A 13,395-nucleotide genomic window follows, 5' to 3' on the forward strand; every position below is an offset into this window, starting at 1 on the left:
GGCGTGATTTAGTCCGTCCATCACCTGTGCCAACGAAGGTCGTACCGGTGTTTCACCAACGTCATCATCTTCATCATTCGCGTCGTCATCGTCCACGGCTGGGTTTTCGTCTTTGCCGACGACTTGGGCGATGATTTCATCATCGGTCACGGCACCGCACACCGCCGCGCAGCTGTTGACATTCACGTAGTCGCCGAAGTCCACATCGCCGAGCACCTCCCGTACATGAACCGGAGCGCGGACGTCCTCTTCAACTTCATTTGCGTCTGCGTTAAGGGCTCCGAAACCACAGTGTCGGAAACAATTCGCAATTGTTTCTGTGGTTACCTGATTCCAGGCACGCACAAGCATGTGCAGGGCTGTGAGCAGAGTGACGGTGTAGCTCTTCTCATTATCGGAGCACAGGAGCAACATCTCGAGAACGTGGCGTCTATAAAAGCTTTTCAAAACTTTTATAACGCCCTGATCCATACATAGGCTGAAGAGCCGCAGTGGTGTTAGCCGGAAGAAAAACCAGCTCAATGGCTCTCAACTCGACTTCCACCTTGTGCGCCGAGCAGTTGTCGACGAGGAGGAGAATCTGCCTCTTGCCGAGCTCAAATTTTCGGTCGAGTTTCCTCAGCCACTGCTTGAAAAGCTCGCCCGTCATCCAGGCCTTCTTATTTGCTGCATAGTCGGCCGGCAGCGTGCGGATGTTCTTAAAACATCGAGGCTTTTGCGACTTCCCTATCACAAATAGGGGGAGCTTCTCGGTTCCAGTCATATTGGCCCCGAGCAACACCGTCACCCGCTCTTTGCAACGTTTGCCGCCTGCGCACACGTCCCCCTTGTAGGTGATCGTTTTGTCCGGCAAGAGTTTAAAAAACAAGGCGGTCTCGTCGGCATTAAAAATATCGGATGGTGCGTACCTGTTCAGGTGGTCTAGTAGCGCACCATTCCGCCACACGGTGCAGGTTTCTGCGTCTACGGATTTGGCTTCGCCGCACACACTGCGGAAAACGAGGTTGTGTCTGTCCCTGAAGCAGTGAAACCACCCTTCCGAAGCGGCGAAGTCGGAGACGTTCAGACGTAGCGCGAAATCAGCTGCCTTCGCTACAATGATGGGGGCACTCAATGGGATATCCTGGCTCCGTTTTCCCTTAATCCATGCGAGCAACGCTGCCTCCAGGTCCGGGTGCTTTGCTGTACGAATTCTCTTCCGATCCTTGGCGAAAGTTTCAGCTGCGTATGAGTCCTCAATAGTCTTCTTATTGCGGATGTAGGTCGACGGAGTGCTTCTCGGTATATCATGCTTTTTGGCAATTTCATTCTTACTCTGCTTCCCTGCATCCACTTCCCGCAGAATTTCCACTTTTTCCTTCAACGTTTTGGCACGGTATTTTCCACGCGACGACATAGCGGCACGCGAGTAGTGTCTGTCTGCGACGGACGCGTACAGAACAAAAGAGAGGCTTAGAAGTTAGACGTTGCGATTGCACTGGCGACGGAGAGAATGGCCGATTTCGAGGTTGCCACCGAACGCACTGCGTATCCCGCTGTCCATGACGATGCGGCAGAGTATTTGCGAATAAACGCAAGTGCTGCCCCCTAAAAACACGCGATGATGATAGTGTATGTCGCGTCATCTGTTGCTTAACAGCAGAGACTGCGAGCTGGCTACGGCGGCGCGCAGTTCGAATTTCCATCAGCAGCTTGTAGCTCTGACGAGCTTTGTTCTTTTACCCCGAGGACGACGCCAGCCGATTCAACTCGGAGTTCAACAGCCCCGCCAAATCGTTCGTCCATCCCGTCGAAGGGTAATTGACGCCGCTCATTACGGCGCCGAAATCATTTGCAGTCTTTTCAAAGCAAGGTACGATGGCATACATTCGCAGGGATTCCGGACACAGCGAGATTGTAGCCGGCTGGCACCACGCACGGATACACTACACGGGCACACGCACGGACTCACAAGCGCATGACTTAATCATGGGGGCTTATATTCCAGAATCCTTTGCGAATCGAAACTGACGAAAAGCCCACCGTCAGGTGGCGTATTTATGAAAGGGGTCTATTCACAGCCGGCGTTAAAGATCTGCTGTGCCTTCGCGATTCTACTTATTGCCATTCACCGCCATACTATTCGCAAACAAATGGCCTCGCCGAACGCACGAATCGTACTCTTACCAACATGTCACTGTACGTCTCAGCTGATCACAAGAATTGGGATGCTATGCTGCCCTTCATCACGTACGCGTACAGTACTGCCAAGCATGAAGTAACTGGGTATGTGCAGTCCCCAAACTTTCTTGGACACAATTTTGCCATTCACATTAAAGGAAGACGCATCAATTGCACCGACATTGTGTCGTGCCGAAGAAGCGTGTCGGCTTGCTCGCTTAAGAACCGTATCTTTGTAAGTTTCAACCAAGGCACGCTATGACACCCAGCTTATACCTGTCACTTTCGTCCCGGGCGATCATGTTTGACTGTGGACACCTCTACGGAGAAAGTCTTGTATTGCAAGTTTATTTCGACGTATAACGATCCATTCATGATACTCAACAGAATAAGTGACGTCAACTACGTCACAGCCAAACTGACCTCCAATAATCGCCGCTCGTGGAAGACACAAGTGGTTCATGTGGCCCACCTGAAGCCTTACCACCATAGGGTTCTTGAATCAAGTGCTACCAACCATGTGATTCCCTAACTCGCTCGGCAAGCGTCGTCTGTGCCGGAGGAAGATGTTACATTGCGTGGCGGAGCCGAAGAAAATGAAATAGAATGGCACTCGGTGTAGAAAAATGCCTGACTGCCTGCGATCTCGTCTCTACGCCCCCTTGATCATTTTGTAAGTAAACCCATCTCATACGTAACAATATGAAGCATTTATCATCGCTACGTGTTCAAAGGTGACATTCATAAAGTATCTGCTGAGTATTGAAAAGTTTTGTTTCGTGCTGATGTGCAAATTTAATAGTGACCCTTTAGAATCTCTCTTTGGGACATTGCAGATCTCTTCCAGTTGCAACGACACCTTGAATGTTCATGCAGCCCTTTCAGGACTTGAGAAAGTGCTTAAAACAGGAATTGCTGCCTGATTTGTTCTTTCGAACATTGCTCACAGTGAGCCTGCAGGAATGTCCACTCCACTGCTTCCAGAGACACCGGCAGAACAAGTGCAGCTGCGGTCAGAAATTTCAAAGACAGCAATGACTGTTCTAGAATGACTGAAAACTATGCTCCTGCCTCTGCACTTGCCCTCCCTTCAGATTTCTGTGACAGTGTACATTGGAGGCTACATTGCTCATGTTATAATAGAGCAAATCAACTGCGAAAACTGTGTTTGAAAACGAACAGGCACAAGCTTTTACGATAGTTGTCATTCCTGAAAGGATTGTTCAAGAATTTGCGGACTGCTCACTGATCTGGGAGAATGCCTTCTGGCTCTTATTTAGTCTGATGACATTCCAGTTTAAAAGTACATTGCGTGGCATCTCATATGAATGCAGGCATGATAAACTTCCCACAGATCGAAGAAGATGCAGTCATAGTAACATGTACAAGGCAGCTGTTTCCACAGGCACACTGCAGTGTGTCTGTAAACTTCAAATAACCTTTTTTACACATCATCTCGTGTCACACAGCCACCAACATTTCTGCCATGACACATGTAAGAGGACTGTCTGTCATAGCTATTTGTTCGTACCCATATAACGCCAACAACCAGTGAAGCCAATGAAAGTATATGGGAAATTAGGAGTCACTGAAATTTAAGTGATGAAAATAATGGGGAAAATAATAAAAAAAGGGAAATGAAAGTCTACCAAAACATAACATGCCCCACCGATAGGAGCCCGCCGGAATGTTACCTTTTCATCTACTTTCATTTTCTCTTTTTCTCATTATTTTCTACATTTCTATTTCAACGACAGCTAATTTTCGCGATCCTTTTCTTGGCTTCACTGTCTCTAGGCTTTATATGGTTGTGATTAACAAACGTCGAGCCCCTCCATTTCCCTTCTCGTTTATAGTTACGTGACGCATTAAAGTGGTCACAGCATGATCAAGCGCAAGTACAATAACAGCAAACAAAAAGTGTTAGCTCAATGCTATGACTAACACACTGCTACACTGCCTCATTCATCCATGTTGCTTATGTATGGGCAGCCATCCAAAACTTTGAAATTGAATCCTAGTCCCTGCTGTTCAGTTCATATTTGAGAACTGACTATTCAGTGTTGGCTAAATATTTATTTCTTGTGAATATGTCAAGGATAAAAAGACTTGTTGTAGTCATGAGGGATATAGCAACAGATAAGTGCGAGGATTGCTCTGAATGATATTGCTGCAGAATATCATGGTGGTTGCACACGGGCACCATTTGCTGAGCAAATGCATGGGGCAGATGGTTTCTGCTTCATAATTTCCAGGGTAAACACCCGTGTACTTCGATTTAGGTGCACGTTAAAGAACCCCTGGTGGTCTAAATTTCCGGAGTCCCCCACTACGACGTGCCTCATAATCAGAACTGGTTTTGGCACGTAAAACCCCATAATTATTATGATTATAATTTCCAGTCATTCAACAAGGATGACGAGGACAACAAGGAAAACGATGGGCATGTGCAGTGGTGCTATAAAGGGGTACAAAGTTGCGCGTGCATGAAATGTCATTATTGAAAACATAACAAAAAGCATGCGGGCGTCACTAAAAAGATTTAGTGGCGTCATGAATGTCAACACTTCTAATGATTTGATGTCAAGGTCATCAAAAACGACTGGCATATACAGTGGTGCTATAAAGGGGTGCAAAGTTGCCTGTACATACAGTGGCATTATGAAAACATATTAACAAAAGGCATGCTAGGGGTTGCTGCTGCCAAGAGAGTATTTGGCCACAAAGACCATCAATACACCCTCACCTGGCCGTAGGACTCCTGCACTGTCACCTCCAATAACCTCTGAGTTAAACGAACTGCGATCCATTACATTCTTTGCACATGTGGTTTTCTTCGTGTTTGCAGGCAGGTGTTTTTTATACAGTCTGAGTGTGTGAAAAGCTAAAATATAATATAAGTGAAAGATTTTATGACAAAGTTAAGTAATAAACATTAAGATAATTTCGAATGAATCCTGCGGAAATATGCATATCGCTTTATAAGCATGCCATATCATATGTGTTATATAACCGTTACAAAATGCATGTACATATATATATATATGATTCAAAGAACAGGAGAACGTAGTTTAAAAGCATACAATAACACGACTTTACTGACATTTCGGCTGCACAGTCAAATGTCAAAATAGAAATAGAAAAGTAGGGAAGAATTACAGCTAGAAATGCAGATGCACACCTTTTGACCTCAAAGAAACCAAAAGTGATAGGGACAAAAGTATATGTGAAATATTAATGGGCCACGAAACTTACAAGGTGTTAGCACACTAAACAGGTAAAAAGGAAAGTTTACCAGCACTTTCATTGATCCCACAAGTAGCCGCTTTAAATTTGTGAATTAGATAGGATTCTCGAAGCTCTCTTTCGTGGTGGGAATAAAAACCAGATTGAAGGATATTTGCGGTGATTTATCGAATGAGTGGCCCAGAATGCGCACGTGTTTTCATAGCGGAAGATGAGGGAGAGTAGCAGCGTGGCACTTATGGTTGTTAAAGCGATACCGAAACGGCGTTTCAGTTTGACCAACGTACGGTAATTTGCAAACAGAACGTTTGAGCAAATAGATACAGTTGTTAGTGTCGCACGTAAAATTACCTTTAATTTTCATGTGGAAATCAGAGGCAGTGTGGCAATACATGATGTCGTCATATGTGCACAAACATTGCACCGTGTTTTCTTGCAAGGTTGGCAACCCGCAGTCTCGGGAATCTTCGTTTTAGATGATGTTAAGATGTCATGCAGATTACTAGACCGTCTGAATACTACCCGTGGGGGTTCTGCAAAGATAACTTTAAGGTGATCACTCTGTGCTAGTATATTGAGATGTTTTTTAAGGATTGACTAGACATTTGGAACCGATGCTGAGTGGGTTAGAACGAGGGTACTTTGTGTCTGAATGAGCGATTATATACAGGGTGTCCGAGCTATCACGCAGCACGATTTAAAAAAAAAGAACAGCGTTACATGAAGCAAACCTAGTGCGTATTGTTTCCACTGCAGTGGAGTAGCTGCCAGTAATTTTCTCGTTACTGAGATTTAATTAGTTAATTGTAATTATGTAACTCGAAAAGTGATGTCCTAATTATCAAAGTGTCAATAAGAAAATTGTAAAGCAACATGAAAAACTCCCTATACAGCTTTCTGTTGCTCAATACGTGCTACATAAATGTGTTTTTCTGAGTGTGAAAGGAGCCCGCGAATACACGCAGAATTGCCGCGTGACTGGCCACTCGAGAGCTTTGCGTGTATTCGCGGGCATCTTTCACGCTCGGAAAAACACATTTATGTAGCACATATTGAGCAGCAGAAAGCTGTATCGGGAGTTTTTCATATGGTTCTACAATTTTCTCATAAACACTTTGATAATTAGGACATTACTTCTCGAGTTAGATAATTAATTACAATTAACCAATTAACTCTTAGTAACGAAAAAATTACTGGCGGCTACTCCAGTGCACTGGAAACAATACGCACTAGGTTTGCTTCACGTAACGCCGTTCCTCTTTTTTAAAATCGTGCTGCGTGATAGCTGGGACACCCTGTATATATATATACACACACACATCTTTCAATAATAGTTGCACTTGAAGAAACTGTGTGACCTCGAAAGATTGTTGGCCTTACATGAGTAGTATTTGCAAGACCTCATAGTAGGAAACAGTCAATTTCACAGGCAGAGTTCCCTCGCACTGCCAAGAGACTGGTGTGTCTCAGATGAGCCATGCGACAAGCGAATTCAGTTAAACACGTTAATATATATATTTTCTATATCTCCCTAAGTTGCACAAATACACATCTATGAAGAAAGTAATGTAACGCCTTGTGAAAGCTTTAATACACAGATACAATCAAGAAATCTTTTCCTGATGAAAGGTTAGTTGAGAACACGACATATAACAATTTCTGAACACAACTTATGGAATCACATTGTTTTATGCTAATAATTCTAGTCATAGTTTAATGACTGTCAATAGTTTGTCCAAAACTGTCCAAATGTTGTCCAAAGTTGTCCAAATGACTGTCCAAAACGCAATAGTTTAATGACATAAGGCAAGCTTTGACAAGTAATGAGTTTCATTTATTTCCCGGAGGTGGAATAATGGATTAGAGAGTAATAAATTATCAGGCGCCCAAATAAACATACTAACAAATAAATAAAGACAGCGATATTTCAAAAGCATGAAAGGACTCAATAGCAATGTGGGAGCAGCGTGGATTGCATTATTGAGCACCCAATACCGCATATGATGAATAAAAATTAATAAGGAAAATGCACAGATAGACTAGGGAGCTTTACAAATAACGCAGACAAATGTCCTTGCGCACCCAAATGGCCTTGCCCTGCTTGCACTGTTATGTACCCCATTTTCATTCCTTTGTATAACTTTTTGCATTGTTTTCTAAGCCAGGTGGTTTGCTTTGACTTGTAAGTTGGCGCCTTCCTCTTTTCTATTAAAGACAGTTCATTGTCTGATGCGATGATTTCACCATCAGTGAAAAAGTGTTCATTTGGGCACTTGATTTGGAAGTGCAATCTTATTCAAATTGATTTTGCGGGAGTCTTTGTGGGCGTACAAGATTGCCAGATAGTTTAAACGGGCTTGTCCAGTCATCGACCGTAAGTACATTTTCAGTCGCTGAAGACAAGCAAAGGACCTCTTGGATGTGATCGATGAGACCATTTCCGATTTTGCCATTTTCGGCAAAAGGTTTCGCAGGTGTTCGCCCTTGCCCCCCCCCTCCCATAAACATGTGCACATCGTCCTGGAATGTGTGCAATGATGCGGACTTTTGCTGGCTTACAATGTCAATCAGCATATCTCTCTGCAAAATCGGGCGTCCTTGTTCAAGGTCGTCACCATAGAACTTTGTTATATATACATTGTCTTCTTCCCCTATGGCAAGCTACTAAATGTGTTACTTCTGCTGCCACATCTCAGGTGGATACCTGTTGCTTAACAAAGACAGCACTGTGTCAAGTACTTTGTAGAACCTCTGGCGGTACGTGTCACTTGCTGATGGAAACACGTGAGCTGACGAACCTTCTTGATAGCGGCATGGAGTCTTCTTTCAACTAGCAGCTAGAATACACAGGTCCTCCTGCTTTTCCTGCCTCTGCCATGCATAACGCAGGTCACGCGCTTATTTTGTAGGTAATCTGCGCTGGGTTAAGGCTTGGGCAATCCACGATGGCCGGTCCCTTTGCGTGTGCTGTCTCCCCATGCGCCTAGTGTTATGTTTGTGCTGGTGCTTATACAATAGAAAACACGCGTCTTTTTCAGCATCAGATGGGTTCTGGCAAAGTAGCGATAAGCGATGTGCCCACTGTTGGATTTGTCGTTAGTGCTCACGCTGTGTTTGTAGCCGGTGCACATTGCGACGTTCGCAGATGCAGTAGAAGCGAGCTCGATTTCTCATTTCATTGCGATGGCAATTATATCGACACTCCAGGCAAATTTTCGCTGGCGTCGTCGCCGTGATATTCGACATAAAGTCCCCGCAGGGGCGTCTGCGAAAGCAGGCGTTTGGTGTGTTGCGACACCACGGACCCGAGCACATGAGGGTTGGACCCTCCCACGTTTAACCGTGCGTGGCTTAGCCGTGTCCGGGGAAAAGGGGATCCTGGGGGTTGAGCCGAAGCCGGGTGTTTGGACCTTTAAGGCCCCTCGGCGGAGGCAACACACCCCTTTGGCCTCTGCTTCACGTAGACGGCACCCCCGGACTGACCCGCCCGGGGGAAACCGGTAGTCGTCTTTTCCTATCTCTCTCTACCATCATCTTCGTCTTTCTCTTCCACTTTTAATCTGTCCTGTCCTCTCATCTTTTCCATTCACTTCGACTTTTCCTGGCGGCAAGGGTTAACCTGGTGTGGCTGTCCTACCTTGGGTATACCATATTGGGTTATAGCAACGGCATACTGCTAGCGCTGTGCAGACTTGTCTTATGTTCTGCCACGTCCCCTTGTTGGGCTCCGCGGTGGGTGGCAGACGCCGTTGCCGAACAAGTAGTTTCTTTCCATGGGATCCCCGAACCCTTTCTCAACCGATCGTGCCTCGAAAAGGGTACGCACCGATGCAACATCACTATTCTTGAACAAACACAACGAACGTTTCCCGAAATTCCACGTCCTCCACTGCGAACAATCATCTACAAAAGCTAGAACAATTTCACCATTTCTTGTGGCCAAGTGCCTAAGAGAGACCATTGGAACTGGTTATAAGGTAACAAAGATGGCAAGTGGAGATTTGCTCCTGGAACTAAAAGACAAGGAACAATACAACAGACTAGCACACCTCGTAGCCTTTGGTAATATCCCTGTTTCTGTGAGCGCGCATCGAACTATGAACACAGTCAAAGGCGTAGTATCAGATGAAGACCTAATGACACTGAATGAAGAAGAACTGCTGGATGGATGGAAGGACCAAGGCGTAATCCACGTGCAGCGCATCGCAATTAGAAGGAATGACAACGAAATCCCAACAAAGCATTTAATACTCACCTTCAGTTCAACCACATTACCCGAGACTCTTGAAACCGGCTATGTAAAACTTCATGTTCGACCTTATATTCCGAACCCGCGACGTTGCTTCAAATGCTAAAGATTTGGTCACGCATCCCAAAGCTGCCGAGGGCAGCTTATGTGCGCAAAGTGCGGCACAACTGGTCACTCTTCTGACGATTGCAAAAATGACGAGGTACATTGTGCGAACTGCGATGGCAGTCACCCGGCATACTCCAGAGCTTGTCCAGCCTGGAAGAAAGAAAAAGAAATAATTACTGTAAAAGTGAAGGAGAATATCACATTCCGCGAAGCACGTCAACGTATCTCCTCGTTGTTCTTGCTTAAAACATCTTTCGCCGGAGTGGTGCAACGGGGGGCGGCATCACAACGGCCTCTGGCGGTAGCCCGGACCACGCCTAGCGTGCCGAGGCTAACGCCACCCGCCCCTAAGGTGGGAGCAGCCAACGCTGCCCTGCCATCTCTCAAAGTGTCCACACCAGTGGCCTCTACAAGCTCCGGCAGCAGCCAGGCCACCGCAGAGGCCACAGGAGTCCTGTCGACCTCCGGTACGGTGGGGACGAAGACTTCGTCGCTCGAGACGAAGTCTACGCAACGCACACATCTCTCTCTGGAGCGGGTGTTCAGTGCCTCGCAAGAGGCTATGGACACCAGTCCAATCCAAACGGCGCAGGTAGCGTCGAAGGAGCGACGAGGTTCTCTCGACCGCTCCAAAAAAGACAAAACACCAATTACAGGGCCTGACAAAGGCCTTGTAAAGTAAAGTCACTCTCCTCCCTTTTGAGACACACAGCGCCTTTTATTTTCCTCCAACATGAACACAATAATGCAGTGGAATGTTAGAGGACTAATCCACAACCTAGAGGACATCCAAGAACTTATCAATAAATTTAATCCAAAGGTGCTGTGTGTTCAAGAAACACACCTAAACTCCAGAAACACCAACTTCCTACGTCAGAATATTGTTTTCCGAAGAGACCGCGAGGATTCTGCCGCATCATCGGGTGGTGTGGCCATCATACTCGACAGAAGTGTAGCCTGTCAGCAACTTCCACTCAATACGGCACTTGAGGCAGTAGCCGTTCGTGCTGTACTTCTGGGTAAGCTGATAACCATTTGCTCGCTCTACATACCCCCACATTACCCTTTACACAAGCATGAATTTCAGTCATTTATAGATGAATTACCAGAACCTTACCTCGTTCTTGGCGATTTCAATGCACACAGCAGCTTGTGGGGCGACACGCGTATCGATGTGCGAGGACGCCTAATCGAACAATTTCTTTTCTCTTCTGGTGCGTGTCTCCTGAATAAGAAGGAACCCACCTACTACAATCTCGCAAACAAAACATTTTCTTCCATTGATCTCAGTGTAGCCTCCCCGTCTATATTTGGTGAACTTAAATGGGAGGTTATAAAAAATCCTTACGGGAGTGACCACTTCCCGATACTGCTGAGATCGCCACCACAAAACGAACCTCCACCACAGGCACCTCGCTGGAAGCTGGATATGGCAGATTGGGAGAAATTCCAAAGTCTTACAAGTAGTATCTCGTGGTCTGACTTATCTTCGCTGGGAATTGATGCTGCCGTCGAGTATCTTACATCTTTTATAATTGATGCCGCTTCTGAATGTATACCTGAAATAAGTGGTGCGACTTGCAAACGCCGTGTCCCATGGTGGAACGACGAATGTCGGAACGCTCGTAGGAAGCAGAACAAGGCGTGGGGGTTGCTACGCGACTCCCCAACTGCGGAGAATCTTGTCAATTTTAAGAAAATTAAATCGGAGGGCCGAAGAACGCGCCGACAGGCCAGGAGAGAGAGTTGGGAGAAGTTTTTATCAGACATCAACTCATATACAGACGAGGGCAGAGTCTGGAAGAAAGTTAATAAGATAAACGGGCTACAAACTTATTCACTCCCGTTGGTAAACACACAAGGCGACAGTCTGGAAGACCAAGCTAACTGCCTGGGAGCACATTTTGAACATGTGGCAAGCTCATCCCATTATTCGCCAACATTTAAAAAACACAAGGCTACAATAGAAAAACAGAAAATAGAAAGAAAATGCACCGGAGACGAGGCATACAACCAGCCATTTTGCATCGCTGAGCTATATGCATCGCTTAGTTGTTGCAACAAGTCTGCCCCAGGCTCTGACCGCATAGTTTATCAAATGCTAAAACACCTTCCCCATGAAACAAAGAAAACTCTCCTCTGCCTTTACAATGCTATATGGTCCTCCGGCAAGATCCCCGCCGCCTGGAAAGAGGCCATTGTCGTCCCTATACTGAAGCAGGGCAAGGACCCATCGTCTGTTTCGAGTTACCGACCTATAGCACTAACAAGCTGTCTCTGCAAACTGTTCGAAAAATTGATAAACCGCCGACTAATCCATTTCCTCGAATCAAACAAACTGCTTGACCCGTACCAATGCGGGTTTCGAGAGGGTCGATCGACCGCCGACCATTTGATACGTATTGAAACGCAAATTCGTGAAGCTTTTGTCCATAAGCAGTTCTTTCTGTCTGTATTCCTTGATATGGAAAAAGCCTACGACACCACGTGGCGGTTTGGAATACTTAGAGACCTCTCACACGTTGGTATACGTGGTAACATGTTAAATGTCATAGAAAGTTATTTATCTAATCGCACATTCCGTGTTCGTGTGGGAAATGCTGTATCAAGAACATTTGTGCAGGAAACTGGAGTGCCACAGGGCGGGGTGCTGAGTTGCACTCTCTTTATCGTAAAAATGAGTTCTTTGCGTCTGTATATCCCAAGAAACATGTTTTACTCTGCATACGTCGATGATGTACAGTTAGGCTTCGCCTCGTGCAATCTTGCAGTCTGTGAGCGGCAGATTCAGCTTGGTCTGAACAAGGTGTCGAAGTGGGCAGACGAGAATGGATTTAGCCTTAACCCACAAAAGACCACCTGCGTCCTGTTCTCCAGAAAGAGGGGTCTGCACCCAGATCCTGACATTGAGTTGCAGGGACAACGTGTGGCCGTAAAAACCGAGCATAAATTTTTAGGTGTGATTATAGATACGAAGCTTACGTTTGTGGCACACATACGGTATCTAAGAAACAAGTGCATGAAAACAATAAATATTCTAAAAGTGTTGTCACGCACCGCTTGGGGTAGTGATACACGGTGTCTTTTGAATTTGTACAAGAGCCTCATACTCACAAGATTAGATTACGGCGCCATAGTGTACCATTCCGCTACGCCAAGCGCCCTAAGGATGCTGGATCCTGTACACCATCTAGGCATCCGCCTAGCCACTGGTGCCTTCAGGACAAGTCCTGTGGCAAGCCTGTATGTAGAGGCGGACATGTGGTCGCTTGATATACAACGTTTATCCTTAAGCCTCACCTATTTCCTGAAAGTAAATTCGAACCCGGAGCATCCGTCCTTCTCAACCGTAAATGATATGACCAGTTCCACACTCTTCAATAACCGGCCGACAGCAAGAGAACCCTTTTCACTACGTGTAAGAAAAATTAGTGAAGAAATGGACATCCCACTACTTGAAAATACCCTGATGGCCCCAGCAAAGCCAGTGCCACCGTGGCAGTGGCAACTCATAGAGTGTGATACTTCGTTTGTAGAGGTCACAAAAGATGCTCCAGAAGCACATATCCGGATGCATTTTCTGGAAATCCAGTTCAAGTACTCGTCCTGCACTCAGTTTTACACTGACGCTT

At 45.9% G+C, this 13,395-nt stretch overlaps 1 protein-coding gene across 1 annotated transcript; it reads right to left on the reverse strand.

The window, feature by feature from the left end:
• Positions 1–430: 430 nt before the first annotated feature.
• On the reverse strand, positions 431–1,396 carry LOC119444568 (tigger transposable element-derived protein 4). Its single transcript, XM_037708947.1, has one exon. It carries the CDS (start codon positions 1,394–1,396, stop codon positions 431–433), a length of 966 nt encoding a protein of 321 aa, XP_037564875.1.
• Positions 1,397–13,395: the final 11,999 nt, after the last annotated feature.

Source organism: Dermacentor silvarum, chromosome 3 (genome assembly GCF_013339745.2).
Source record: "Dermacentor silvarum isolate Dsil-2018 chromosome 3, BIME_Dsil_1.4, whole genome shotgun sequence".
Taxonomy (NCBI): domain Eukaryota; kingdom Metazoa; phylum Arthropoda; class Arachnida; order Ixodida; family Ixodidae; genus Dermacentor; species Dermacentor silvarum.

Excerpts from the sequence above, each read along its gene's own strand:
- LOC119444568 (XM_037708947.1), bottom strand. The coding sequence starts at position 1,396 with ATGTCGTCGCGTGGAAAATACCGTGCCAAAACGTTGAAGGAAAAAGTG.